General features: G+C 35.3%; 1 protein-coding gene across 2 annotated transcripts in view; it reads right to left on the reverse strand.

The window, feature by feature from the left end:
• SAMD5 (sterile alpha motif domain containing 5) overlaps nt 1-18,670 on the reverse strand; it is a 479,697-nt gene extending 461,027 nt beyond the window's left edge. The window contains exon 1 of one of the 2 annotated variants that reach the window (XM_074309598.1): nt 16,137-18,670. In XM_074309598.1, the coding sequence (XP_074165699.1) occupies nt 16,137-16,634 (498 nt within the window). In that variant the 5' untranslated portion in view covers nt 16,635-18,670. The remainder of the gene's footprint in view (nt 1-16,136) is intronic. The other variant, XM_074309597.1, reaches the window with a different exon arrangement.
• Between the last annotated feature and the right edge of the window lie 6,522 nt (nt 18,671-25,192).

Consider the following 25,192-nt stretch of genomic DNA (forward strand, 5'->3'; position numbering starts at 1 on the left):
ACATTTTCCAAGATGACAAATTCTGTATAATTTGTGCTTTCATTTGAAAGGAAAGCAAGGATTGAAAGCAAGCAAAATTTAAGAAAATATCACTGGCATATATATGTATATTTATTTTAAGATTTCACTACAGTGCCACATCCTACCAGAGTTTATCTTGATAAAAATATACAAATACACACACACACACACACACACACACACACACACACACACACTCACACACTCACACACACACACATATACAAAGTATGTATATATTTGTAATTGTGGATCTATGTCTGTATTGTTACTCACTCTCTTTAAAATATGTGCTGTTTGAGGACAGGGACTGTTTTCATTTCATTGTTGTATCTCCCATGTCTGGCATAGGAGTAAATGCTTAATAAATATTCCTATCAAATGAAGAAATAGTGTGGGGGAAAATAAACTTAAAGGAATGATCTAAGGATGTTTTGCAGTAACTAGATCCACTGCAAGGCAATGTATTGCTTCACAGTATTCAATAGTTTAAATACTTATACTCCTCCTATAAAAAAGATTACTTCAAAAATGTGAGAACAAATCTGTTCAAGAAATATTATCATCACAATACACTGTTACCTTAAAAGGGGATCTATATTAAATAGCAATATATTAAACTATAACCTAAAATAACTTATATTTTACAGGAAACTGCGACAATTTAAAATAGCTGGGTTAACCTCTCGCTGATGAGACCAAATTAAATTAAGGATTTTGGCAATTATTACTATGGGCAGACATGAGATATTCTAGGACAGTGCAAGTTAACATCCTGCTGACTAGACATGATCCAATTTATTTTGTGTATGAAAAACACTGCAAATCTGAAAATAGTTTCAAGGCAACCATTTATTTTTCTATAATCCATAGTTTAATATAATCCACAGATTTTCAAGGACACATTTCTCTTAAAGTTGTAGGGCATTCAGAATATACAAGGCATGAGGAGGGTAAAGGCAACTGGGAGTAATTCAATAGAAAGTACATTGAATTAAGAGTCAGAAAACCTCAGGGAGACACTCACTATCTTTGTGACTTCAGTCAAATAACAAACTGACTGAACTTTATCTTCCAAATGAATAGAGCTGAACTCCATGATTGCTAAAGATTTTTTCTTGCTTTAGGGAAAAAAAAAAAAAAAAAAAAAAAAAAAAAAAAAAAAACAACAAACTCATTTCTATGCTTTCCCCATATAATTAAAAAAAAAAAAAAAAGGAATCTAGCATTAGACTGAAATTTCATTGGATTCACAGAAGAAACATCAACAAAAATATTTTTTTGATTCTTAGGTTTGAAGACAAAATTTTCCTAAAATGTTTTCATATATTAACTCATTTGATTTTCACAACAACACTGCAATGACTCGCCTAAGATCACAAACTTAGCCTACTCCATAATTCAGGCTAAAACCCAGATATCCCAACTTCTAGTACTATATACTTTTTCAATCATAGCATGCACACCTAACATTCCAAAATCATGTCACATTTAAAATTTTCAGTAGAAATGTCCTATGTAGACATAAAATAGGAGATGCTATCTCAGATTTTTTTCCCCACATTTTGAGATATATTCAAATATCCTGTCCTCCCAACAATAAACAGGATATTTGCATATATCTCAAAATGGGAGGGAAGGGAAAAAAACAAGAAACTAAGAGTTAGTAATAAACACATTGAGCTAGTTAATCCAATAAACTTTCTTGGATTTGAAATTTATTTCAGAAGAACTAAAGGGGAGACAAAGGGCTAATATGCATTCTTTAATATACAAGATTATAATTAAACTAATGTCTATTTCAAATTTACTATTATCTATTAAAGAATAAATAATTTTACAGTCTTCTAATACTTAGCTCTTAAGCTTTAAATCACTGACCATAACTAATAAACAGTTTAGTAGCAGAATATCCTAAATGTAGTCACAGACTGCAATTTCATTGAATGTAAATCATCATCATTTTTAATGCAAAGGCAACAGCAAATCTCTGTAATTACTGGGCACATTTTGAATCACTTTTATTATTACTGCAGTAGCCCCATTAAAAATCCAAAACACTGAACTGCATGGGATATAAAACTGAAATTATGATACACTACAAGCTCTAAGTGAATCCATAAATTTTCTACTAGTATCTGAAATTATTTTGTTGCCAAGACTTTCCACTATTGAGAATTAACTTTGAAAGCATTTACTTTATCCAGCACAATAAGTCAGGACATTTTGTCTTGTTAATATGAGAAGCAAATTCAGGAGTAATATTCTGTGAGATTCATTTTTTACTTAAAAAATAGAAATCCTAAAAATTCAGTACAATAATTTGAGAATGAAAAGATACCCCCAAAATGTATGAAGCCCCCCAAAAGTATCAACTATAATGTTTCAAACCACATGTTCTAATAACTAAAATTAGAAGAAGTTGTATATAATCTGGTTGGTCTATGGCAGCATGAGTCTTGTCTCAAAATAATAAAGAGATTCTTACTATATTGTGCAAGAAAACTTTAGGGCAACATTACTATTGGCATGTATTTTGGTGAGTGGATTAACCAGTTCAGTACCTTCACTGAACATGGGGATAATATACGAAGTCTGCTGCAAGGATAAAATCAGTAAACTACTGTACCTTTAGTAACTTGTGAATTAAAAATTAACTTACAAGAACTATGAGACTCTTCTAATGAACACTTTTGAATGTGTAATATAGGTCAAGATGTCCTGTTATATATCTCCTCCAAGCACACAAATTTAAATCAACTTCAACAAAATTCAGAATTCCTGAATATATGAAAAGACAATGCCAATATTTCTCTCAATCTGTCAACAGAATATATTGTAGAAGCAGGGGATCAAAGAAGTCTGTATACTTAGATAGTGTTCTTTATCCCTAAATCACTTGCTACTTATATAGGATGGCTATATAATTCAGACTCTTATACCATTAAGATTACTTTTCTGTCAATGTATTAGAATGGCAACAGTTAAATTAACATTTGTAGATGGCCTAAAAATATGTGATTCCTAGGATTTTTGTCTGCTGTTCTACTATTCCATCAATGAGCTGAGCCCAGAATTTAGTAGAAGGAGGTCATGTTGGATTGTTAAGGAATACCCCCAAACTGCAATGGGAAAAGATATAACATATAAATATGCATGCTTTTATGTGAATGGGAGAGTATTGTGAGTATATGTATACAATTTCAATTTCAACTCTTTCACAAATTTCTTATAAGGATCCAGTATTCACTGAAATTCTATTCCATTCCATTCTATCTATTCACTCATTCTATTTTGACCAATACTGTTTTATATAGAAGACTTTTCCTAAATAGTTCTATTAGCAGCACAGTACAGGAGAATGAGTGTGGCTCTATAGGCAAAGAACTTCAGTTCAAATTCCATCTCTAAAATTTATTGGCCAAGCAACCGTAAGTAATTTCTCCTTCTTCCATGTGCAGCCCTTCAAATGCCTGTATAACCACCCATTATATCTCCAATAAAGCCTTTTTTTTTTTTTTTAACAACACTAACAACCTAAATCAGTCATCCACTAATCTCCAATATAATTATGGTACTTGTCTCTGTCTTCTGTATCAAGATGTCATTTCATTGTCTCTCTAGCCACAAAGATAATTTTTTGATCAATTAAAACAGCACAGAGTCAGAGATTTAGAGCTGGAAGTGATATCAGAAGCAACCTAAGTCTAACCCATGAGAAGTTAAAGTTACTTTCCCAGGGCTGCACAGCTAGTTAGTAATCAGAGGTAGAATTTGAAGTTGGTCATCTCTTTCTAACTTCAAGCCCAGTATCCTAATCATTGTACGACATAGCTTCTTTCCCTTTCATTTGGAGAATGCTTTCCAATGTGGAAAACAAAATACTTTCCAATGTGGAAAGTACTTTACCTAATCCTGTATGATAATGTAGAACAGCCATCATCACTATTTTTCAGAAGGAGAAATTAAATTCCAGAATATTATTTGGTCAAGGTCATATAGTTAGGAAGTGACAGAACCAAACAAAGGTATTTCTAAAATACCGAAGTCTGTAATAGTGTTGCACCTCAGAAATTATTTTAATAAAATTTCCAATCTTTGCTTAAACATTTTCATTTATATGTCTTAGCAATACCTCTATTCAACTTTAGAACCATTCATCTGAACCCTGCTTTATATAAAAGACTGCATGAGAAGCTACTAAATGTAAAGCTAAATCATAGTAATAATATATCACAACTGTCCTGGCTCTAGGATTTAAAGAGGCAGCATGGCCTAATGAGTAGACAACTGGCCCAAAAGCCAGGAAGACCTGGATTCAAGTTTCACTTCTGACACATTCTGGTTGTGTGATCCTGGACAAATTACTTAACCCCTTCAGGACTCTGGGAAGTTCTTTCTTGATGACAGTAATGGTGTCAACCTGCATTAATTAAGAAAAGTTCCACATACTAATCAAAGGTTTAATTCTGATTCATATAATTAAGTTTTATGATAGTCTACATAATCTTTCCCTACAATAGCTCAATGATGTAGGTACTGCAAGTATCCAAATAGGATCCTTAGAGTTAGAACTAGGAGAAACTCCTGAGTTTATTTAAATCCACTTATTTCTTCATATAGATGAGAAAATCAAGGTGCAGAAAGGTTCTAATTTGCCCAAGACAGATAGTCATTGCTGACTTGATTATTTGACAAATTAAAAAGCCAACTCACAGGGGTTGAGGGTTTTGTACATAATCAAATAGCTAAAATAGAATTTTCATCACCTGTTTCAGACTTATATTCAGCTACTGAGTCTGACTGTGGGCTAAAGACTTTGAAAAATATTTAATTCTATTTGATAACAATCTAGTCTCTCACATCCCCAAAATACAGAAATTTTCTTACTATAGGAAGTCCAAGACCCTATGTATCTCCATCTTCTTCAACAATATTAAGTTTACAATTTGGAATCTTGAGTAACTGCTGAATAGTTGGGGTTTTTTTTTTTTCACATTTCGGCTAGGATTTACATTCATGAATAATTTTTGAATTATAGAAATCATAAAGCAAGCCACAATAAAAGTAAAAAAGACAAGCGAGGAAAGGTACTAACATATTGTTCCAGGGAAGGGGGTATGATAGAAACTTTGTTTCATGAAACAACTATATAAAACACAGCAAATCATAAATATTTTTGAGCCTCTCACTTTTGACAATTCTCTGTTCATCTGATTTTTTTTAATCACACATAAAGGGAAGCAGACCCAGTTTTTATCCTTATTTAAGAGGCACATGCCAGATTATTTTAAATGCTTTGTCTATTTTCAAGAGCCCAATGGCAGAGACAAGAACACTGCTATTCACTGAAAGGAGCTCTAGAACAGCAATCCCAAAGGAAAGATACTCAGAGAAAAGATAGAGGTAGTAAACAGGGGCTACAAAAGAAAAGGAAATTCTAAGGGAATTTGAAGACAACTTTCAGATGCTCCCCTGCAGTATGATCTTTCCCATCCCAAATACCTTCAAGTTCTCCTCAAATTTTGTCAGCAAGTACTTGACTTCAAGTACTCTTGCAATTCTGTTTTTTTTTTTTTGTTTGTTTGTTTGTTTTACTGGATTCTTTCCAGTATTATTGGTAAGCACCAATAACCTTCTCGAAGAACATCACCAAAAATCAATAGTCATGGTTTTATTATGGCAGAATACAATAATGTTATAACCTTCCTTGTTTTGGACACTATGCCTTATATTATACAAATAGATCAGTTTGCTGTGCTGTACAAAAATCAAGTTACAAACTATCCATGCCCATTCATCTTTACTCTTGTCTACATCCAACTATAAATTTGAAATAAAGGATCCACACAATATATTAGAAGCCTTCCTCATTTTCTCTTGTGGAATACTTTGGCTATCTATATGTCATTTCTCATTCTTACCATATGACCATTCCATATTCTCATTCTATCAAACATTTCCTTTAAGGTACATTTTATTCCTTTTCAAACTTTCTCATTAATTATAAATTGTAATCTGCTTATACCTACCACGTACCTCTCCATTACCTTCTATGTGATTTTTATTTTCAATTCTTTGACACTGCTCTATGTCATGGTCACTCCCATATAATACCAGTTGCTGATATTAAAAAGGTCTTTGTTTCCCTAAGAAATTTAGGATTGTCAAAGATAATCAGTAATTTCCCAAAAGCTACCCAATATGTTTTTTTTCTTCTGTTCAGCTCTAAATCCAACTTGTCCCATTATATTATCTGTCCCAGACATACCTGCTGCTAAACAAGCCTAAATGTTTATCATCACTGAACAAGAGATATTCTACAACCACTTGCTTTGACCTGTGTAAATTGTCATGTTTCCTTTTGTTTCACCTACATAACCTTTCTATCTGCTGCCTTCATACAATAAAGCATGTTTAAAATGATAGAGCATTATCAATTACAAGAATTATAATTTTGATATATCATAGACACTAATTATAATTTTAAGTCAATCTTCAAAATTGCTTTTAATTTTATCTTAGAATTAATTGTCACCAAGTCAATGACTCAACTTCTATATAATCTAGCATCAACTTCAATCCCTATTTGCCTTTTCATGCTCAGAAAAGTATGCTGTCATAGCCTCAAATGGGAATATTATAATCCATAAAGGGATTTGTTCAACTCAACCCATGGAGTATTGGGAAGAGATACACTACATAGAACCATGGTTTTTTATTTTGAAAAAAGGAAGAGAGCTTTACACTCTCTGCCCAAGAGAAATCCTTTTAACTTATGCAAGTTTTGAAGAGCCTATCAACAGTAGGAAGCTTGGTAAGACCCTAAAAGGTTTGTGGGATAGCCAAAGCTAAAAACAAATTTTCTATATTTTAGTCCATAGTTGGGAAATGAGAGATAATACTTTAAAAATGGGCCAGAACTCTTATACTTGAAGCAAGGATTCTTACAAGGTGCTAACTTAGTGGAATTGATGAGACAATGGTTATCTAGGTTAGCATGGTGATTAATAGTTCTCTAAGTTTAGTATAATTGATTTAATCTTAAAACAAATAATGATTTCCTAGTGATATAATGATTGGTTTATACTCGAGGTAGAGCATGTAAGCTGGGACAAGCTCAGAGCCAGATTCATTCACTCCATCTCACACCAGCGTGGTGGCAGGCCTCTCCTCCTTCCCTTCTTCACTGAAACCAAGACTCTGGAAGGCCTCCAAGAAAACTAGCCCGAATCACAGGAAAGATTGTGAAGGAGATAATAAAGAATTTGGACTTTAACACCTGGCTATTCTTGTGGTGATTACAGAAATAAAGGCTGCTCCAAGACCTCCAGAAAACCAACCAAGAAGATTACATATTAGTAATATTAGTATTATTATTAGTAATATTAGTAAATAAATGTATTGTTTATGCTATTCTATAACTATTTAATATCTAATTAAATAAAAAGGAACTACAAAAGTCTTTCAAAACATTAGGTCATATCCAATGACCTCTTTCTTATATGCACTTCAAATAAAATCATCTCTCTTTTTCTTTCTCCCTATTACTTTTAACATATTTTAATTCATACATCCAAACCCAGCAACACTGAACACAGCTAAAAAACAAAAACAAAAACTGATACAATGCAGCTATTGTAAAGATATTCTTGCTACACTGTTTTAATAAATGAACATCCTTAAAGAACATTGGAAAAAGTTATGGTTCACCACATCTTGTCAAGATAAGCATGCTAGTGTATAGTATCTAGTAGCAGACAGGGACATAAACTGATCCAAATTACTGTGCTAAAAAGTAGTAACATTTAAAAATACACAGAAATAATAAGACTTAAGTATTGATGGCATTGCTCTAACATACTTCACTTTATGATATATGAATACTTCTATCAGTCCTAAATTATATTATTTTATGTTTGATCTGATTGCAAAAAAAAAAAATCTAAAATAGAAATTGTGTTTTCCATGTGACAGTGAAAGAAGGATAGACAACAGAAAGCTCAGGGACTCCAGTGAGATTCACACAATGTCAAGAAAATGAGAGGAAGATCTTTGAATCAATGAATACTTATTAAGCTTCTACACTCTGTGCCAAGAACTAAATGAGTCCTTAGAGAGAATTTATGGTATAACATGAATATATAGAATATACAGAGTGAGAGAGAATGGGTGGGTTGTTGCCTATGTCATAGGAGTCACATTAAATGAGATCATAGAGCCTTCAGAGTTTCAATGTTCAGGTTCAGGTCCAATCTTAACCTGTAACCCATGCTTAGAACATGTTGCTTCCTCATCTCTGTTTCACAGAATTTTTCACTTGCTTCAATATGCAGCTGAAAGACCATTTTCTCCATAATGTTTTTTTCTGATCCTCAACCTACTAATGTTTTAAGAGCTTCAAATTTATTCTACATATATTTATATATGTACATCATTTCTCCCAATAAAATACAAATTCTTTCAGAGAAGAGATTATTTCAGGTTTTGGGTTGGGTTTTTATTTTGCTTTGTTTTTTGAGGGTTTTTTTGCCTTTGTGTCATATTACATAGTACAGTGCCTAACACACAATAGATGCTTAATAAATGATTGTTGGTTGACTAATGACAGATGCCTTTTGAAAAATTGCAGGGAGGAAGAAGAGGGAAAGGGAGGAAAGGGAGGAAAGGGAGGAAAGGGAGGAAAGGGAGGAAGGGGAGAATCCTAACTACCCAACTGAAGTAAATTAGGAAGAGGAACTACAAATGCAGATTAGAACTTATCTCATTATGCCTGTTGGCCTTGAATACATTTAATATTACTTGGCAAAATTAATTTCTCCTCTGAGGTTGTATGTTTCAAATTTGTCAAATTCCTTCTTTTCCCTGAACGTGATTAATGTAAAAGATTCTATATCAAGTAAAAGTCAAAAGAAATTCTGAGTGGTTCCCTATGCAAATAAATTAATTTTCACTTCATAAATATTGTCTATGCTGAACCAACCACTTTATGGCCCTGAAAATCCTGTTACTGCTTGAATGCACTAGTACCTTCATCAATGAATAGTTTTCCCAGAGGGAATATTTGATAATGCAGATCTTTACTATTTTTTGTGGATACATAGTTGCCCTAAAATAGGTAAGCCTGACAAGGGCAATTTAAAATGCCAGATATGATAATAGCATATCCATTTCTGCAAAGCTACTTGCATATGGAGTACCTAACAGTGAAAGATTGCTTACTGTACAACTTACTTTCTCTAGCCTGATTCTTTTTCCTAATTTCAACTTCTTTAAAAAAATTTATTGTTTGTGATCTCTGAGGGAAAGTCTAAAGACAAACAAGAATTGTTTCAATTGCATCTATACTAAACTTTTCTAATTTACTTTTGTTACATATATATACTTTGGTATTTTTCTAGAAAACCAGAGATAGATTTATATTATGATAACTATAATGAAAATGACCCCCAGTAAACTTATCTCAAATTTGTACAATTGTTGTTCTGTTGTTCATTAATTCTTTCAAACTAAATTGACCTTGTTTTATTATAAAACTCTAGTGATATTTTGTCTTAAAATATGAAATATAATAATTTGTGTCTCTACATATTGGCATACACAAATATGCCAATTTAAGCAAATTATTCTCAGGTGATTGTGTAGGGATTTCTCTATTTCTAAGACAAGGTATTCCCAAAGCTGATTTTGCAATTCTCATTCTGTCTCCATTTCTAATTCCTTGGAATCTATACAGATAAATCATTAAGACAGCCCATTTTATTTCTTTCTGTTAGAAACAGTAGTGAAATCCCTCTACAAAAATACTTGGCACTTAGTTTACTTGTATGTGAAATCGACCATAAATGCATCAGGCTTTTTGTGAGAAATATTGTTTTTAATCTATCATTTTTAAAAAGAAATCTTCCCTGCCATACTAACATTCAGTGACTGGGAAAAAAAAAAAAAGGAAGTTATTTCCACAAGTTCAGAATTAAATTAAATTAATTGTGTAAAAGATACACAAATTTAGTAGGTAGTTATGATCTTTTAATATGACACACCTTTTCTTTTACTACATAGGTGGCAGAGTTGTGGGGGTGATGAGGGGAAAAGAAGGGGAAATTAAGGAGATGGGGGAGGCTATAAAAGACAGCCATTTTTGTTTTAAGTACCTGGTTTCCAAACTTTAGTCACCTTTAATTCTTTGACTCTTCTACATTCTATCTCACTACCTAGTTTCTTAATCTATTCAAATGATAAAGGTTGTTGAATGTTCTACTGATAGTTTCAAACCTTCTCTCTTTTTTTGCTACATTCACACCACTACATTCACACCACCCTCAGTGAAGGCCTCACAAGGCGTGTTTTAATTGGGCCTGTCACTATTAATAACATCCTACCTTGTGTCCCTGTCTTTAGTCTCTCACTTTAATTTGTTCTTCAATCACCTCTTAAAATAAACAGGACTAATTACAAACCATCCCCATTCAAAATACTTCTATGTTTCTCCTGGATAAAGTATGAATTCTCTGAATAGACTTTAAAAACCTTCAACAATTTGGTTCCAATGAACCTTATTGTTGCTCAGTTGTTTCAGTTCTATTCAACTCTGTGATCCCTGTTCTGGTTTTCTTGGCTTAGATACTGGAGTGCTTTGCCAGTTTTTTTTTTGTTTTTTTTTTTTTCTCCAACTCATTTTACAGATGAAGAAACTGAGGTAAATAGGGTTAAGTGACTTGCCCATGGTCACACAGCTAATTAACTGTTTAAATCCAGATTTGAATTCAGTGCTTTATCTATTTTGCCATCTAGCTGCCCCAATTCAGTTCCTTTATTATCCCACTAATCAGAAATACCAGTTACTCCCAGATTATATCCTGCACAGAATCATCTTCACCTTTATATAGCTCTCTATCTACAATTCTCACTCATCTCTCTAATGAGATGCTCTTCCTTCAAGGGTCAGCTCATGTGCCATGTCCTCCATGTCTTCTCTATTTCCTACCAAGTGAAGTCATCTGTCCTTCCTCAAAACATAAATATAAGTTCGTTTAAATAACTCCTTTGCCTGTTTCACATTTGTATAGTCTATCCATTTGAAAGGAAAGCCTTTGTAAAGCCTATATGTATGTGTGTATATTGTATATGTGAGTGATGATGTTATACCATATTACCCTATTATGTTCTAAACTGATAGCATGAACTAAATAGTTGGGTTGTTTTATTTATTTTTTTTAATCTTTGCATCTCCAGTGCTCAGCCTAAGGCCTTGCATATTGGAAAGACTTAATAAATGTCAACACAAAATATAACCAGTGGGAACTTGATAAGCAGAAGTTATAAAGGTTCTTTATGGTCTCCTCCCCAATCACAATGGATAAACTTCTTCCACTAATACTTTTCTGAACCCCTATCCTACCTTAAATTTTCTCTTTCCTACCCTCTAGATATCAACTGTTTCCCTTACTCTTTAACATCCCAAGTCCCACAACTAAATCTAAATCTAAATCTAACATCTGAAATTCCTCATCCAAAATGTTCTTGATTGATAATGTAGAGGCTGATCTGAAAAAAAAAAAAAAATTCACAATTAAAAACTAAATGACGGTACAACTTTCTAAGGATTATTTTAATTTTAAAATTTCTGAATTTAATTTCTAAATCTAAATTCATTTCTTGTTGACAGACTATGAGGATTGGTGATAGATGGGAAGAGATTCTTATGCTCTTTGGATGTGAGGCTTCAGGCACCTCTTAGCTACTTTAAGCCAGTCTCTTCTTCTTACCTAGTATCCCCAAACATTAAATAGTTGGAATCAGCATTTCAGGCACACCCATACACACAAGACAATAAATACCACACTTAAGAGTTATACATACACGCACCACACATACACAAAATACCTTTGGAAGTCACTCTATATTGCAATGACCTCAGCAAAACAAAATTAAACCACAACAAAAACCTTGGGGAATAGAGAGAGCATGTGGGTCAGATTTTCTTTACTGCAAATCATGATCATATAGGAAGAGTTGCTCTAGGTACAGAATAATTTGAAAATTTTATATAATTGCCTATCCTTTAAAATACAGATGCATGTGCTTTTATAAGTATAGAATATCACAGACACTTATTTAGGAAATACCAAAATTTTGGATTTTCTAAAAAGAACCCATCTGATTTCACTTTCTAGTCACCTACAAGGAAAAAAATGACATAAAGTGATCAAGTTGTTCAATTAAATTCAAATGAATCATTTATTAGAATATTAGGCACTGTGCATATAAAGACTGAAAGGAAATACCTTCTTTTAAGGGACTGTGTAAAGAAGGAAAATTACAACAGGGACACAAATGTTGCTAAGAGATTTATAATTGTCAGATTAATTGATATATAGATATGATTATACTATTTTAGGTTTGTTGGAGCTTCCCTACTTTTCAGGAGAACCTGACTTGAAAACTGAGATTGGAAAAGCTTGAAACTGCACTAAGATTTTTGATCCATCCTGTATGAGAACATGCAGTCTCCTCCAACTCAATGTAAACTCCTTGAGGACAGGGGCAGTTTCACTTTTGTCTTTGTATATCCAGCATTTAATGGATCCTTAATAAGATCTTGGTAACTGATAATAAAGGGAGAGTAATCCCATGTAAGGCATCATCTAAGTTGTGTTTTGAAGGAAGTCAGGATTCCACAATGGCAAGATCAATCGGAAATATATTCCAGACATAGAGAAATCATTTGAGCAAGGGAATAGAGGTGGGAGATGAAATAACTAGGCATGGGAGGACAGCTAGAATACTACTTTGACTGAGAGAGAGAGCAATGTAGGAAAATACTGGCAAGGTATATGGAAGTCAGATTATACAGCGCTTGAGATGCCAGATGAAGTTTTTAATCTTTAAAAAGCAAGAATGAATCACTGAAATCTGTGATTTGGGAATATTGGCTTGCTAGGTGTATGGAAGAAACATGGGAAAATGAGAGAATCAGGCAAGGAGATTAATTAGAAGGCTGTTGCAAAAAAAATGTCCAAGAGAAAAGTAAAGATCATTTGCATTTCATAGAATCAAGATATGAGTAGAAAGTTGTATGGAGTCAGGGGCCAATTAGGGAGTTCTCTTCATCACAATAGCAAGTTTTACTCTTCTCTCAAGATAGTTCTACCCAGGTAGTTTCTTCTCTAAAAAACTCAACTTTTCTTTGTAATATTTCCTAATTTAATCCATTTTGAAGACTGATCTAATATTCTTATGAAGTGCCAAATCACAGAGATCACGGATGCTAATGTCTGTAAATGAGAAGCTGAATTGTAATGATCAGAATTCCAAATAGCACATAATAACTAATTCACATTCAGAACCAAGTCAGATAGAGGGCCACAGATTCTGCAGCAACAGTATGATCTATACACATGTATAGATATATATGTATATGCATACACACATACAATATATACATATACACCAAGATAAATACAGAGAGAGAGAGAGAGAGAGAGAGAGAGAGAGAGAGAGAGAGAGAGAGAGAGAGAGAGAGAGAGAGAGAGAGAGAGAGAAATGGATTGGGGATCGAGGGAGAGACTGATGAGAATCTAAATAACCCCCTTGCCAACCCAGAGCTAAAGTATCCAGAGCAATGGTCATGACTCTACTAATAAATATTCATCATCTTGCTTATTCATTTTGATTATATTCATCTCTTATTTATATGAGCCTACAGTATGTCTTCAAACAATGAAGCTTGCTGCCCTATGAATTTTTTTTTCCTTCATCATCTGAAGCACCAATCTAATGGTCAATGATTAAGAAACTTTTAAAACAATCTACAAGCCCATTTGACAGGAAGTAAAATAAAACCACAAAAGGAGAAATGAGTCTCATCATCATTGCTTTCTTCTGGTTACATATTGTTAAATATATGTTCTATGATACTCAAAGTTTTATTAAATAATGTTTCATATGGAAAGTAAATACAAATCTAGGACAATTGGAAGATCCTGAATAAGAATCACTATGATGTATCTTTTATTCCACTCCTAGAGGCAAAAGACCACAACTCAGTAAGATGTTTTGACACCATCCTTCTGTAAAGCCAGCTACTTATTTTGACATTCTAGATTTGATGTTTTATTCCCTGTATGAGTTCTTTTCTCAACACTCCCCTCAGCTACCATTCTCCTTTTCTCTCATCTTTTCTCTACATCTTGTCTTTTCTGGGTAGGTTACAAAAAAGTAATTCACCTTCTACTCTGAAGGACTTTCTGGCTACTGCCTGACTGAGCCATCACAACATGCTGAGGAACTTAGATTCACTCCGTCGGGCTAGATCACCTCCACAGCAGTAAATGACTATTCAACTGACTGATTCCAACCCCCTTTTAACTGTTCTCTTAGGGAATGAGTCATTTATACTAATGGCTGGATTCCTGTACCCTAACCAGTTGCTACTCCTAAATGAAAAAAGTCTATCTACCCTGTTATGCAGTATAATTATCAAATATAATCTCCTCCCTTGAATACAGGTAATATACTCAGGGTAATGAATCTTAAATATAAAGCAGACTTCCTGATCTCTTAGTAACTAGCTAGATTATGCCCTAGAGTAAGTTACTCAAAATTTTAATGTTATTTCAAAATGCCTTATAAAACCCAAATAAATATATTAAACCATCTACTCTGCTCTTTAATACACTTTCATTTTTTAACTTCATTTGATACTGTTTCCAAAAGAGGACAACAACCTACTAAGAATCTTCATAATTCCTTTCAATTTACTTTTATTTTCCCATTTGCCTTTCTAAAAGTAGCCAATCATTTAGCATACTATGTTATTTTCTGTTCATTCATCCTTTTCTAACTCTACATTACTAAGCTGTAATAGGCATTTTTTAAAAATGTATTCCTTTAGACATCTTCTTAAGATATCATCTTTCTTTGATAGAAGGAAGTATTCTCCACCCTAAAAGTGTGAAGCAAAGCTACACATTGTATTCTGAGCTAAGAAGCATGGTATTGTGTGAAATGACATTTTCTCATTTAAATTTTTGTTAATATACACCACCTTCTACCTATACTTTGACTCTATCCTTTCTAGAGAGTATCTAAAACCTTTACTGAACTGTGATAATTTCCAAGTAATTTCCCAAAGACTTCATAAAAAGTTTGTCATCATTTATGACAATAATGTCTATTATCACTTCCTTATTCAAACTGAACAATTTCATTAGCTCTTTAGTTCTTATTTCTCCAGTCCTTCACATGTGGCTTATCTGGAGCAGTCTACAATCCAAAGTTTTACTTAATGAATCAACCCCTTCTTCCGAGGTGAACACATCCATCAAACACATTACATCATACTGACCTCAAGCATTTGCTTAGTCAACCTTTGCGCTCAGTTGATTTAGCTGCTTTCTTTATAAGTTCTGTATTTGGAAAACTCAAGTCATTACCTTAAGACATTTCCAGGATTTTAATATATGTTTTATTCATTCCCTTTTCTCCCTCCCTCCCCAAGATCTAAAGGTGACATTACTTTCCAATTTTTTTCAATAATCCTGGGATTTCCTCCTATTTTGTAATTATCAATTATTATTATTGTTATTATTATTATTGTCTCCAGTCAACACTTTCAAAGAATTCTTCTCTTTAAGGCATCTCTACTTATCTATAAAAACTATAAATGGGAAAACATTTGAGAATTCCGGAGGCAACATCAAAAAAAAAAAAAAAAAAAAGAGGACTAGGAAAGGAGATGAGAAAGGTGGGAAATAATGACATCTGCTATTCTTTCAGACTGAAACGCTACGAGAGAGGACATTAATAATACTCCTATACTCCAGCAGGAGAAACAACATCCGACAAGTAAGAACAGCAGCTATGAAAGGGACTTCTTGGGGAAGACAGCAAGTCCCTTTCCTATCTCAGTTTGGTACATTAGAAGTTGCTTGACCACCTCCTTCTCAGGAGAAGTAAAATGAAGTCAAAACATCAGTATCATTCTTCCTTCCCTGTTATGTGAGATTGCTCACCAGGGACCGCCAAGCCTAAACTGGCACTGCCACTTTCATGAATACAAGCATACTAGTGGGGTGGGATGGCTAGGAGAGTGTGGAGAGGTTAGTTCTTACCTTATTGGAGTATGGGGGCTTGCTTAAGTTGATTCCATCCCGAACGAGTTTATCCCTGATCATGATTTTCAGTTTGAGTTTGGGGTAAGTCACTAGTTCCTTGCTGCGGGACCCTGCTTTCTGGTTCTTGGAAACCCCCCTGGATCCTTGGGTCTGGCCAGGCTGAGACTCCCTCCAAGCCTGACCTTCATACTGCTCCACCAGGTGGCTGGTGTAGATTTCTGGGGAAGGGGAACCAGGCTGTTGCTGGGGCTGCAGCTGCTGCGGCTCGAGGGTGAAGTAGAGGCCAGCGGCATTGGCGTCTTGCTCCCGCAGCCTCCTTACGGCGTCGTGGATCCGGCGCCGGTGCTGGGGCGCCAAGACCCCGATGGCGTCCAGGTCAGGGTCTCCGATCTGTTTGCACACCTCCAGGTCATCATAGCCATTATCCACGAAGGACTCCGCGTACTGGGGAAGCTGCAGGGCTTTCAGCCATTCGTAAACTATGTTGGTACACATAGTATTTAGTACTTTTAAATCACACTAAGGGGAATAAGGGAAGAATAATCTTCAAACCTAACGATAACAATACTTGTAACTTTTAATCCTTTTCTTTCCTTGGAGAAAAAGGGAGACGGATGAGGTAAAAATCCACAATCTGCGAAATTGAAGCCGGAATGCTACAGAGCTGGAATCGGGAAATAGAAACACCTTTAAAAAAAAAAAAAAATGGAAGAAAAATGTAAAAGCAAGAAAATCAAATCCCTCGCAAACGGCAGCCGCAGTTCACAGACAGTGATCTATTGCTTATTCCCTCTCAGGCGAGCTTCTGTCTGTCACTGGGTTGAGGGTGGGTGGCTGAGAAGAGGTTTAATCACAGCCCCTCTTTGGAACAAGCCCGGTTGGAGAATCTATTTGGAAGACACAAGGTTAGGTTAGTCCTCCCTTTCCTTCAATTTCTCTTCTGTTTGGTTCCGTCCCGTTCGTCTCCTTTCCTCTGTGGCTTCAAGCATCTCTATTTACTATTTGCTTCTGGTTGGCTTTTTAACACGTAGTACCATGTTGAGGAGGAGGAGGAGGAGGATCCTTCAGCCAGACAGATGCACAGTCGCCCTGATGTGTCTCATCTACGTATGTGATATACACCTCCTCCTCAGCACCCTCCCGGTCCCTATCCCGTGGTTTCTCAACTGCTGGATGGAGGGCGGGGTGAAATTCAGCGACTTCCCTGTTTCTCTCCCTCACACCAAACACAGAAGCTCCCTGATCCGCTCCTTTCGGTTCCTGCTCTTAAACAGGACTTCTTTCGCATACAGAAGCACCCACGTCTTCTTCTTTCTGTTCCTCCCACTTTGCCTTTATTAACAAGGATGATAGTGTGGATCTCCAGGCCGGGGTCCACAGACAGGGCGAGGCTGGATATCCTACTTTCCCCTTTTCCCTCTTTAGCTCATCAAGTTGCACCTTTCTCCTCTCCAGGACAGCGCGACCCAAACTAGGTCTTAAGCTAGCCCCTCACCTTTCAACTTAGCGAGCTGCGCATCTATTTCGTAGACTCCGTGCGGCTCTCGGGTGGAGCTGCTTCTAGGGTTGGGACTGGGGTGTTTGGCATTAGCGTAACCCTAGGCAGTGGAGACAGTGGAGTAAAGGCGCGCGCAATCAGAGGCCCCAGCAGACCAACCCCGCGGTGGGTCGGAGGCAGAGCTCTGCCGATAGCGCTTCTACTCACGCCTTCTGTACGCAATGAGATAACTAAATAGCACGGGAAGCTTCCAACGCTCTCCTGCATCTTTCCTCCTCCATCTCAGTTCTTTCCAAAAGTTGGGGTGGGGAGGAGGCAGGGAGAACTTTCTCTTTGATCTTCCTGTTCGGCTTCTCAACCCCGGATCTTCCACTCAATCTTTCCTGGTCTTTACAATGCTCGGGCTCCTCCGGAGAAGAGCGCCCTCCCTTGAGGCTGGAGCTCCCAACCAGATTCTCTCAAGAAAGAAAGGTCAGTTCAGAATAGATCTCAGACCCGAAAAGTCCTCTGGACTTTGAACTCTAGAACCAGAGAACTTGAAAATCAAGAGCTGGCTTAACTGCCTGGAGAGGAAAGCGAAAGGGGCAGTTTTTGTTTTGTTTTTAAATAAGAAGAACCTACCTCCTGTCCTTTACATAAACCTGAGCCCTAGGTGTAGCCCGGGCCCAATCCCCTTAAGTTCTAAGCATGCATTCACCACCCCACCCCAATTGTGCAGTGACAATGACTCCGGGAAAATGGGGAAGGGGGCACGTGGAAGTAATACTGCCCCAACCTTCTAATAAGCACAAGGTATAATGTTAATAATGACGCCCCTTTTCACAGGTGATACCATCGTGCACCTGAGCAACTTCCTAAACTTCTGGTCCCTATCTCCCTAAATCTCTCCTTCTGCGGGCTTAGTTGCTACTTTCGATTTGGAGAATCTTCTAGCTCCTCTTTGCCCTGAAGGATCGGAGTCTTTGGGGCGTTCATTCTCCACCCCCTCCAACAGGCGCCCCCCCTGCAAAGCCAGTTTAGTGGGCTTTCTCAGTCCACAGTCACAGGACTTGGAGAGGCTGACTGCGGGAGAGCCCAGCTATCTCTAGGCCCCGAGAGGGATGGACCTGAGGATCTTACTATCGGGGTCACCATTAATTTAGAGTTCAGCGACCTCCCGACAGGCTCACGGACTGACTGACTACTCGACTTGTCTCACTGCTACCTTTGCGAGTGGGCGGAAACTCGGGCACTCCCTCCTTGCCTAAAATCGGACTAGCACTGCCCCCTCGTGACCACTGGCAGCAAAATTTAGAATTTAGAACTGGGAGTCTCCTCTGTGGTCCTTTACTCCCCAACTCCATTTTTAAAAAAATATATGAAGCGATTGAAGCTTGGACAAGAGAAGCAGCTTCGTTCAGAAAGACTATAGTTAGTTTTATCTGCCCGAGAATAACCAGACTATCATGTTGCCTCTATAATATAGCTTTTCTTTTCCATAAGATTTACTTTTTTTTTTTTTTTTTAAGGAAAATAACATATTTTTCTCAAGCCTGGATTTTGCCTGTTCTAGAGAGAGGCCTCTACATTATCAACAAGCATTTTCAACTAAACAATTTCTTACTGTGACCTCATTTGTTAGGCCTTGAGAATAAAAGTAAATATACCTGAAATATTTTAATTCTTCTGGAATCTCATGATCTTGGTAACTAAACCTGTTTTGAGGAAGAAGCTATTAAAATTTTATAATTATTTCTGGAATCTCCTTCACCATTGAAGCACCACGGCTATGCTGGAAGAGTGGACGCTGTAGTACTGGGAGTAAAAATAAGAAAACAGCCCTAATAAAGTGATACATTGCAACATGTTGCCCGAGAACTGCCTAAATAAGATGGGAGAGGATTGTTTCTGTGTTAGTCACAAAGTAATGGGTATATCAGCTTTTTCATCAACTGCTATTTGATAGAGGGGTTGTATCTGTGTCTATGATAGGAATTTCTCCACCAAAGAAATGATTGGTCTTTTAGGGAGCATATTTAGGTTAGTATTTATGTAATATCACAGAATTTGAATTAATTCATAAACAAGATAGCTGTCAAGCTTCTGCTTGAAGAACTTCACGGATGGAAAACCTGCTACCTATTAAGGAGTTCTTTCCTTTATGAAAGACTAGCTCTTAGGAAGTTTTTCTTTGTATGAAGCCTAAATGTACCCTCTGCAACTCTATCTATTGTTCTGCCACCTAGAGCTCAAAAGAACAAACCCAATTTTCTCCCTCATGATAAACTAGACAAACAAAACTTCAAATATTATAAATATTCAAATATAGTTCTTTGTGTCCCTTCCTTTATGTATCCTTCTAGACCTAAGTTAAACACTTCAAGTTTCTTTAACCAATCCTAATGATACGATTCAAGATTTTTCACTATCATGACTGCTGTCTTCCAGACATTCTCTAGTTTATCAGTGCTTCTTAACATGACATTCAGAATTGGTGAAGTCTGATGTATATAGAGTACAGTGGGATTCTTACCCCTCCTTTCCTAAAACTGAGGCCTCTTAATATAGTCCTAGGTCTCATTAATTTGATTTCTGCATCATTAGTTGACACATTCTAAGCTTGCAATCCATAAAATCCCTCTATTCTTTTTCCCAAAACTGCTATGAAACCAAAGCTCTCCCAATGTCTAAAATTGATTTTTTAAAATATATTTTTATTTTATTGCAAAATGTGAGGGTTTTTTTTTAAACCTAGAAAGCTCCCCAAATGGTGAGGACAGATAAGAAACAAACTCCATTTTGTGGGTTGAAGAAAACATCTAATTTTTTCTCAGAGTAATGGTATCAGAATGTATTATTCAATGAGCAACAGCTCTTCTATTAGAACAATGTAACTTTCTACTTAAGGCATATCTACAAAACATCCAGAGATTGTAAGAATTTGTGGGGTGAGTGATTTATGACTATCCTGGCAAACTGTACACATTTTCTCAGTTGCTTAGTTTGTGGGGGGGAAAATAAATAAAATGGAGTAGTGGAAGTAATAACATCTCTAGTGCTGTGCAATTATGGATCTCATTCTATTTCACTGTGCTCTTTTAATTTCTATCAGATTAAAAAAGTCATCAAATTATTTTCCAACTCAAAAGATATTTCAACATAAAACTTGAATTAAATCATTCTACAACTACTAATAGGGAGGCAATATGCTAGCATCACAAATTCTAGAATTCTTTGAGTCCAACCCCCTTTTTACACAAGGGGTAAAAGAAGTCAAGGGACATTCATGTGGCTTGTGCAGCGTCAAGCAAGGGAGAAATTGGTAGAATTGCAATTGAACCCCAGGTCTCTGTCTTCAGATCCAGCAATCATTCCACCATATTCTCTACTATGAATTAGAATTAAATCCCCTCAAAATCAAGAGCCACTTACTGTTTAAATTATGTTGACATAATAGTTTATATGCATCATTTACCTAAAGATGTGGTTAAACAAATGAAATATTACACATAAAATCTTTAATGAAAATTAACTTTGATATTTACTAGGCCCAAATTACAAAGAAAAATGGAGCTTCCATTTAACTTAACCTTCCATTATACATAGTGATTATCTGGGCACAGAAAAAGTACTATAATCCTCTAACATTAAGGTTAAAAATAATATATAATAGTAACAATATTGTACCAATGAAATCACAAATCTAGATTTTTAAAAGTAACATTTAAAAAACTCTTTGCTAAGAGTTATACACATTTTATTTTGTCTCATTAAACTTTAAGATAGTCAGCAAGTATTTTTATGTCTATTTTATAATTAGGGAAACTAGACTGGGAGAATAAATGACTTACTCAAGGTCATATAGTAAATCAGTGGTATAGTCAGGACATAGATGCGTGATTTCTATGCTCCATTCAACAGACATTACTTTCCCCTAATTTATGTGCAGAGACACAATCTAATTAGGAAATACAGGCATTCTGATATATAATCCTTTGGAAGGAAAATTGTTTATAAATTAATCATTTGTTAATCAGTAATAAATAAAACTCACTATGTTCTGTCAAAGGAAATCTGTTCATTTGGAATTTGGAATACATGATTTACATTACTATTTTCTCCACCTTTTACTCCTACCTTGCACATTGCTTTCCTAATCCTTTCACTGATTTCAAAGGGCTTTCTGCCTCCTTTCTGTGAAGAGAAACACCAGCTGGTCAAGCTTAGACTCTCATAGATTTATTCACAAGTGTGTAAGTTCAGCAAATTAATTTATATTTATTAATTGGACAAAGAACAGATATACAAGTGAAGTCTAAATCCTGAAAATTAAAGAATCAATTTTCATGTTTAAAATCATAGAATTTACAATTAGAAGGAAATGTGGATCATTCAGTCTAACCCCTTATTTTATTGTTGAAAAGCAAAGAGGTTAAATGAGTTCTTATGGTCACACAGATGAGATAAGAACTTAAAGTTTATATTAGAACTTGAATCTTCTGATTTCTAATATTCTTCTTATTACAACATGGAGCCCCATTTAGGTCCAATTAACACAGCTCTATCAACTCCTCTTTCCTCCTAGATACTGTTCCATCTGCATTTTTTTAAAACACTGATAACTCTTGATTCTCCCTTTGACTGTCTAACAACTCCTGGCTGGATTATCAATCATATCTACCCTTTAAATAAGGGAATGAACAATGTCTCTATCCTAGGCACTCTTCTTTCTATACTGTCCTTCATGGTTATCTCATTAGTTCATGTAATTTTAATTATCATCTCTATGCAAATGACTCCAAGGCTATTTTGAATCCAAGTCTTGCTCTGAGCTCCAGTCCCACATCACCAATTGCCTATTAGACATTTCGAACTGCATGCAGGTCCTAGGGACATGTCAAACATGCTGGAGGAGGAATAGCAAAAGAAGGAAGAAGATAAGAAAAAGGAGGAGGAGGAAGAAAAGGAGAAAACAAAGAAAAGAAAGAGGAGGAGGAGGAAGAATAGGAGGAAGAGAAGAACAAAAACAAGAAGAAAAAGAATAAGAACAAGGAGGATAACAAGAACAAGAAGAATAGGAAAAACAAGAAAAAGAAGGTGAAAAAAAGTGAAGAATAAGAACAAAGAGAACAAGAACTTCTTTGTCCCCAATACCTATTTCTCTCCCAGATTTCCCTATTTATCATGAATTATCTTCCATTCTTTCAGTTTCTTATATTCATTAATAACTTCTACATCATCATTGATCTCATATTTCCTTTACTCCATGAATCCAAACAGTTGTTAAATCTTGCCATTTCTACCACCTTATTTCTTGTATCTGACTCCTCTTAACTCATACAGTCACCAATTTGGTTCAGGCTCTCATTACCTCTCACCTAGAATTTTATAACAGGAGCATAATTGATTTCCTTGCCTCAAGTGCCTTCCCACTCTATCTATCCTTCATTTTTCTTGTAAAATGATTTTCCTAAGCATAGACCTGAGCTCATCACTCCTCCTTTTAAAAAAACTCCAATGCCTCCCTATTCACACATCTTTATCTTTTAAAACCCTTCACAACCTGATTTCATCATATCTTGCCAAGCTCACTAAACTTTTTTTCCTCTTAAACTCTCTGATATAGCCCAGACAGAGCTTCTTTCTGTATTTCACGAAAAAGTAGTACTGTGAGATAGTTATATTTTTCCCCTAGGGCGATTAGGGTTAAGTGACTTGCCCAGAGTCACACAGAGGCACTTTTATGTGTCTAAGGCTGCATTTGAATTCAGGTTCTCCTGGCTTAAGGGGCAATTCTCTATCCACTGAGCCATCTAACTGCCCCTTGAGATACTTATTTTTAAAATGTTTTGAAAAATATTTGTTATAAAATGTTTGTGGCAGACCTTTTTGTAGTGTCAAGAAACCAAAAACTGAGTGGATTCCCATCAGCTGGAGAATAGCTCAATAAGCCTTGGTATATGAAGGTTATGGAACATTATTGTTCTCTAAGAAATGATCAGCTGGATGATTTCAGAGAGGCTTGGAGAGATTTACATGAACTGATGCTAAGTGAAATGAGCAGAACTAGGAGATCATTACACATGGCACCAACAAGATTATATGATGATCAATTCTAATGGATATGACTCTTTCCAACAATGAGATGATTGAGGCCAGTTCTAATGATGTTGTGATGAAGAGAGTCATCTACACACAGAGAGAGGACTGTGGATGCTGAGTGTGGACCACAACATAGCATTTTCACTCTTTTTGTTGTTGTTTGCTTGTGTTTTGTTTTATTTCTCATTTTTTTTCTTTTTGATCTGACTTTTCTTGTGCGGCAAGATAATTGTATAAATATGTATACATATATTAGTTAACCTATATTTTAACATGTTTAACATATATTGGATTACTTGCCATCTAGGAGAGGGAGTGGAGGGAAGGAGGGGAAAACTTGGAACACAAGGTTTTGCAAAAGTCAATATTGAAAAATTATCCATGCATAGGATTTGATAATCAAAAGCTTTATTAAAAAAAAGAAAAATATTTGCTATGACCCTAAGGATATTTTTATTATATCTCAAAGCTATTATATTTTTTCAAAGAAATAAACATCCCCCAAATCACAAGAAAGATAAATGGGAATTTTGAGATGCAAGTTACATTATTACAAAGTTTTATGAATGCCCTGTGTATTGTCACTGAATGAAAGTAATTAATGATGATCACTTTCATATTTGATATTTTACATTGTAAATTATAGCATTTTAATTTTGTTAAATATGTGAAATAGCAAATATGTGAAAAGAGAACTACAAATTTAATCATCCTCTACAAAACTACCCTTCAAATACTTGAAATGGCTATTTTTTTTTCTCCCAAATCTTTTCTTTTACCAATAAAACTTCCTTACAGATCTCACTATTTCCATGGCCCTTCTTTCAGTTTGCCTTAGGATAGACTCCTTTGAATAATCTCTTTCCTAAAATGTGGGGCTCAGAACTGATGTTTATTAGGCTAAGGGTTATAAATAAGCTGCTTTTTGGCTGCAATATCACACTGTTGATTCATATTTGGTTTTCAGTCAACTAAATTCCCTAAATCTTTTTTTTTTTTCCTTCAGATAAACTGTTTTCGTAGCAAGTGGATAACAATTTTCCTTGTATTTCCCATGTCGTGTAGTTTTTGCCATGTACAACTTAATTTAAAAACACATTTTCATAAGTTTAAACTTCCTCTATAGCCGTTTTTGAATATCCATTGTATAAGTTTCATAGAACTGTAGAAATCAAGATCTGGAATATAATTCTCAAAATACAAATGATATTGGTTAGCATCTCTATATAAGTTGCTTCGTTTCAAACTAAAAACTACAAAAAGAAATTTTGGTGGGATAGTAAGTAACCAATAGACTTCATTAACAAACAATCTAGTTAGAGCTATCTTTGAATGGGATACTAAGCTAACAACTTAATTGAGACAAAGGATGCTAGTATCCATTAATAGAAGTGAGCTATATACATTATACATATATGTGAAAACATTCAACAAAAGAGGACAGAGGAAGAGCAGCATTAAGTAGCAGCAAGAT

The sequence above is a fragment of the Sminthopsis crassicaudata genome, chromosome 4 (genome assembly GCF_048593235.1).
Source record: "Sminthopsis crassicaudata isolate SCR6 chromosome 4, ASM4859323v1, whole genome shotgun sequence".
In the NCBI taxonomy this organism is placed as follows: Eukaryota; Metazoa; Chordata; class Mammalia; order Dasyuromorphia; family Dasyuridae; genus Sminthopsis; species Sminthopsis crassicaudata.